The 4,168-nt window shown below is 35.9% G+C and overlaps 1 protein-coding gene across 1 annotated transcript; it reads left to right on the forward strand.

The window, feature by feature from the left end:
- The first annotated feature begins 1,169 nt into the window (after window positions 1–1,169).
- LOC138880192 (F-box/FBD/LRR-repeat protein At1g13570-like) lies at window positions 1,170–2,698 on the forward strand. The gene is made up of 3 exons (XM_070159866.1): window positions 1,170–1,682; window positions 1,779–1,943; window positions 2,396–2,698. Exons 1-3 carry the CDS (start codon window positions 1,170–1,172, stop codon window positions 2,696–2,698), a joined length of 981 nt encoding a protein of 326 aa, XP_070015967.1.
- The last annotated feature ends 1,470 nt before the right edge of the window (window positions 2,699–4,168 follow it).

Raw genomic sequence — 4,168 nt, forward strand, 5'->3', positions numbered from 1 at the left:
TGGATTTAATCAGAATTTGCTTTGTATGTAGGGTGTCCAGTACTAAAATATCACTATTTTCTAAAGACGTATATATATATATATACACACATGAAATTTATGCCAAATTTTACGGATACCGATAACCCCTCTCGGTATAGCATAGGTCCGCCTCTGTATAGTACCCTATATAATTCACAATTAGATACTTTTAGGAGAATATTCTTAATTTTTTTTTTCTTTGATGACTTGAGTTTGATGAGAATATCTGACATTAAATTTTATTTTAAATTTTCTTGCTACTCTACTTTTGTGTATACATCGATGTCACTTCGATAATAAGTTTGATAAGCTTAATAGAAGCAAATTGTAATAGGATTCTCGTTTCTTTTCTTTTGATTTTTCCTTTTGAATGGCGAATCTGTTTAGTCCTCTTGCACGACATTCGACATGTACTAAGCTTTAGCCCGTGGGTTCGGTCGAACTCAATAATACCTTTAGTTTAAACTCTATATTTATCTTAAATTTTTTATTGAAACTGTACAAATTATTAATTTAGAACCCAGTAATAACATCAAACGATTATAATTCCGAACTCATAAACTTGAAATTCGGGGTCGGCCTCTGCTTGTGGCACCACTTGCACGACGCACCATCGTTCCGTTGCCAAAAGCGAAGTTTTAGACGAAAGGCATCCTTGCTATAAAGAATGCAACTATGTGATAATTAGAACACACCCTTTTCTGCTCTTCTTATCGTTGTGGCATGTTAATTTGGTAATGTGAGCATCAGTTCTGTCCAAATAGAATGGAGATCTTCCTCATCTTTGTATTCTTGTTTCTTTTCTACAGGTTCTTGTTGGCGAATATTGTTACAAGATGCCTCCTACGGGCACAAACCAATATTGCTATCGAACTTCACCTCCCGATATGTTTAGCAACCTTCCTGAGAATGTAATTGACGAAATTCTTATATGTTTGCCTTTTAAAGAAGCTGTGAGGACAAGCGTCTTGTCAAAGCAATGGAAGTATAACTGGTGCAGACTTCCTGAGTTGACACTTGACGGAACTATTTGGACAAGTAAAAAGGATTTTTTACTATTTAGTACTAGTGAAATTACGTATATTATCAATCATATTTTGATACTTCATGACGGACCAATTACAAAGTTTATCCTCGATGTTCCTCGTATGATAAGTTGTCCTAAGATTGATGACTTGATATATTTCCTCTCTAAGAATGGCATTCAACATCTCGTTCTTAAACTTCCGTTATGTGGCCATAACAAATTGCCTTCTTCACTTTTCACATGTTTCCAATTGAGGCATCTAACTCTGGAAAACTGTTTAATACATCCTCCATCAGCATTCGATGGATTTGATAGGTTAATTAGCTTAGAACTACATGATGTCACAATATCGTCGAAATTTCTTGAAAGTTTAATCTATCATTGTCCGTTGCTCGAGCGGTTGGTGCTGCAAATCCCACAACATTTGAACGTTGTTGAAATTAAAGCTCCCAAGTTGATATCCTTTAAGTTCACAGGCAGTATACAGTTTATTACTTTAAAAGATGTCCCTCTTCTTGCAAAACTTTCACTTGTAGATACAGGATTTGTCAGGGCTGATAACTTTGATATTGCCAAATTTTTTGAGTCTTTTATTTCTGTTGAGCTTCTCCATTTGGATAGCGATAGTATCAAGGTAAATATGCTTCATCATTTCATTTGGTATGTATATTTACTGATGGAACATCTTTTGGGCTTCAAGTCATCCTGAATTTTCACGTTTTCTTCCTAGTTCTTTGCTCGAGCAGGTGAAGTTGTACCAAAAAGGCTTCCCTTTGATCTTAACTGTGTCAAACGTCTTTACCTATCTGAGATTTCTCTGAATGGATTCAAGGTCGTCGCATGTGCTCTTTGCTTGATTAGAAGCTTCCCATGTTTGCAATATCTGAAAATTCAGGTTTTTGACTTTCCGTTCTTCCTTATTTTCATATTACTTTTTATGAAAGGGAGCCTTAGCCTTGGCGTGACTGGTAAAGTTGCTACCATATGACCAGGAGGTCACAGGTTCAAGCTGTGGAAACAACCTCTTGCAGAAATACAGGGTAAGGCCGCCTACAATAGACCCTTGTGGTCCGGCCTTTTCTTTCTTTTTTATTTTCATACTACTCTTTACGAAAGGTAACCTTGGCGTAACTGGTAAAGTTGATTTCATGTGACCAGTACGTCAGGGTTCAAGCCGTGGAAACAGCCTCAAGCAGAAATGCAGGGTAAAACTGCGTGCAAACCCTTATGGTCCGGTCTTTCCTCAAACCCTGCTCATAGCCAGAGCTTTGTGCACCAAACTGCCTTTTATACTACTTTTTATCCTCAGTAAGTTTAGAGAGATGGACTTATGGTAATCTTTATTAGGTGGATGAAGATGACGCTGATGATAATATTTGGCGAACTCTAAAATGTCTTAAAGTGGAAGCTTTCTCAGATATGACATTGAATCACCTCAAGGCAGTTAAGCTTATAAATATATCAGGAACAAGGCCTGAAATGCAGCTGATGAAGCTTCTATTGGCAAAGTCTCCAGCGCTGGTCAAAATGGTAATCGACCCCCACTATGCATTGAATGGTAGAATATATGTCAAAGTAAAGGCAGAGATATCAAAATTCCAGCGGGCGTCATCTAAAGCAGAAGTTGTATATGATGTAGATTACTATTAGTATCCCCGATTAATCAGATCATGATCTTTGGCTACACTTACTTTTATCTTTATTGCTTACACAAGTCATGTGTTTTTATTAGGGTTTTGGGGTTCTGTAGAATTTTGAAACCAAGATTGTATTTTTATATACTGGGTATAACTAAATCAGCTTAAATTGAATTTGGGTTTTGCTTTAAACTTGATGGGGTTATCATGATTTGCTTCAATTGAATTTAGAGAGAAATTAGGACTCCTACAAACACATATATAGTGAGAGAGAATCAACAGGAGTGGAAATTTTCATTCAACAAGTCAAAAATGAAACTCCAAATTACAATATTTAACGTTTATATCTCACTAACTACAACAGTTAGCCTTAAGTACACTTAATTGTTATGTTAAATGAATGAATAGAGGGAGTAGAAGTTCACGTCTTTAGATGGTTTTTTACGTTTTAGGCTTCATGAAGTCATTTTAGGTCATTTGAGAATCTTCTTAATTTGTCTTTCTGGTTTTTTCTCACTTTCCTTCCTGCAGTTTTTTTTTTTTTTTTTGTGGTAAAAATTGTTTACTCGGACCAGTTATTATTTTTAAAGAAATGTGGTAATCATATGCATATTCTAATTGTGTACCAAATACATTTTAGATGTGTTCCAATAGTTCAATGTTACAGTAGTTTTAAGCTGTGAGAAAGAAAAGCCGGCACGTGCATATGGTTCTAGTTCAATTAAATAGGCAAAATAAGCCTAAAAAGAGCAGAGCAGACTATTTGAAGATTCCTTACCTATCTTATTCTTGTTTATTTTCTGCAGATTCTCTTTGGCAACCATTTATTATGATATCTGATCACACCCGACTATGTCTTATAAAAAAGATAATGTTGTCGTTGTAAATATAATCCGGTTTACAAGTCCAGAGTCGAATGCCATAGAGAACTAAGGTTTAGTTATAGCTGTTCACTTTCACCAAAAAGACAAGCTTGAACAATTTCTAACTTATAGATATTAAGATTTTTATGTTTAACTAACTAACTAACAAATTAACATCATAAAATAACACTAAAGATACTACAGGTTGGAGAAAAGATTAAGGAGATCTAGAATTATGTTTCCCCAGTTGTCGGAATCCTTCCCGTTATGTCTTCTATAATTTCGCCTAAGTATTCTCTACCGATCATGAGCGCTCTGCGTGTTGTAATTCTCTCCCGAGTAATTACGACAATTTACTAGACATACTCTCTCGAGTTACGCTAGCTGACTATAATTACAGCTCACTTAGATCGCACCAAAGGTTTCGTTATCCCTAATCCCACCTTTAAACCCTTGGTTATTGATTCCTCACATACGTCGGCAGTGATGTTGTTCAACAACTACCTTGTTGGAAGTCTACTTTGCAGTCAACAGTTCCTTTGTCTACAACAGAAGCAGAGTATATGGCTATTACAGAGGCTGTGAAGGAGGCAATTTGGCTTCAAGGATTGCTAAAGGAG

This window comes from Nicotiana sylvestris, chromosome 10 (assembly GCF_000393655.2).
Source record: "Nicotiana sylvestris chromosome 10, ASM39365v2, whole genome shotgun sequence".
In the NCBI taxonomy this organism is placed as follows: Eukaryota; Viridiplantae; Streptophyta; class Magnoliopsida; order Solanales; family Solanaceae; genus Nicotiana; species Nicotiana sylvestris.

Bases quoted from the DNA above. Each gene is read 5' to 3' on its own strand.
- LOC138880192 (XM_070159866.1), top strand. From the start codon at position 1,170: ATGATAAGTTGTCCTAAGATTGATGACTTGATATATTTCCTCTCTAAG. The intron at 1,683-1,778 runs GTAAATATGCTT...TTTTCTTCCTAG, and splicing joins TGGATAGCGATAGTATCAAG to TTCTTTGCTCGAGCAGGTGA. The intron at 1,944-2,395 runs GTTTTTGACTTT...AATCTTTATTAG, and splicing joins TGCAATATCTGAAAATTCAG to GTGGATGAAGATGACGCTGA.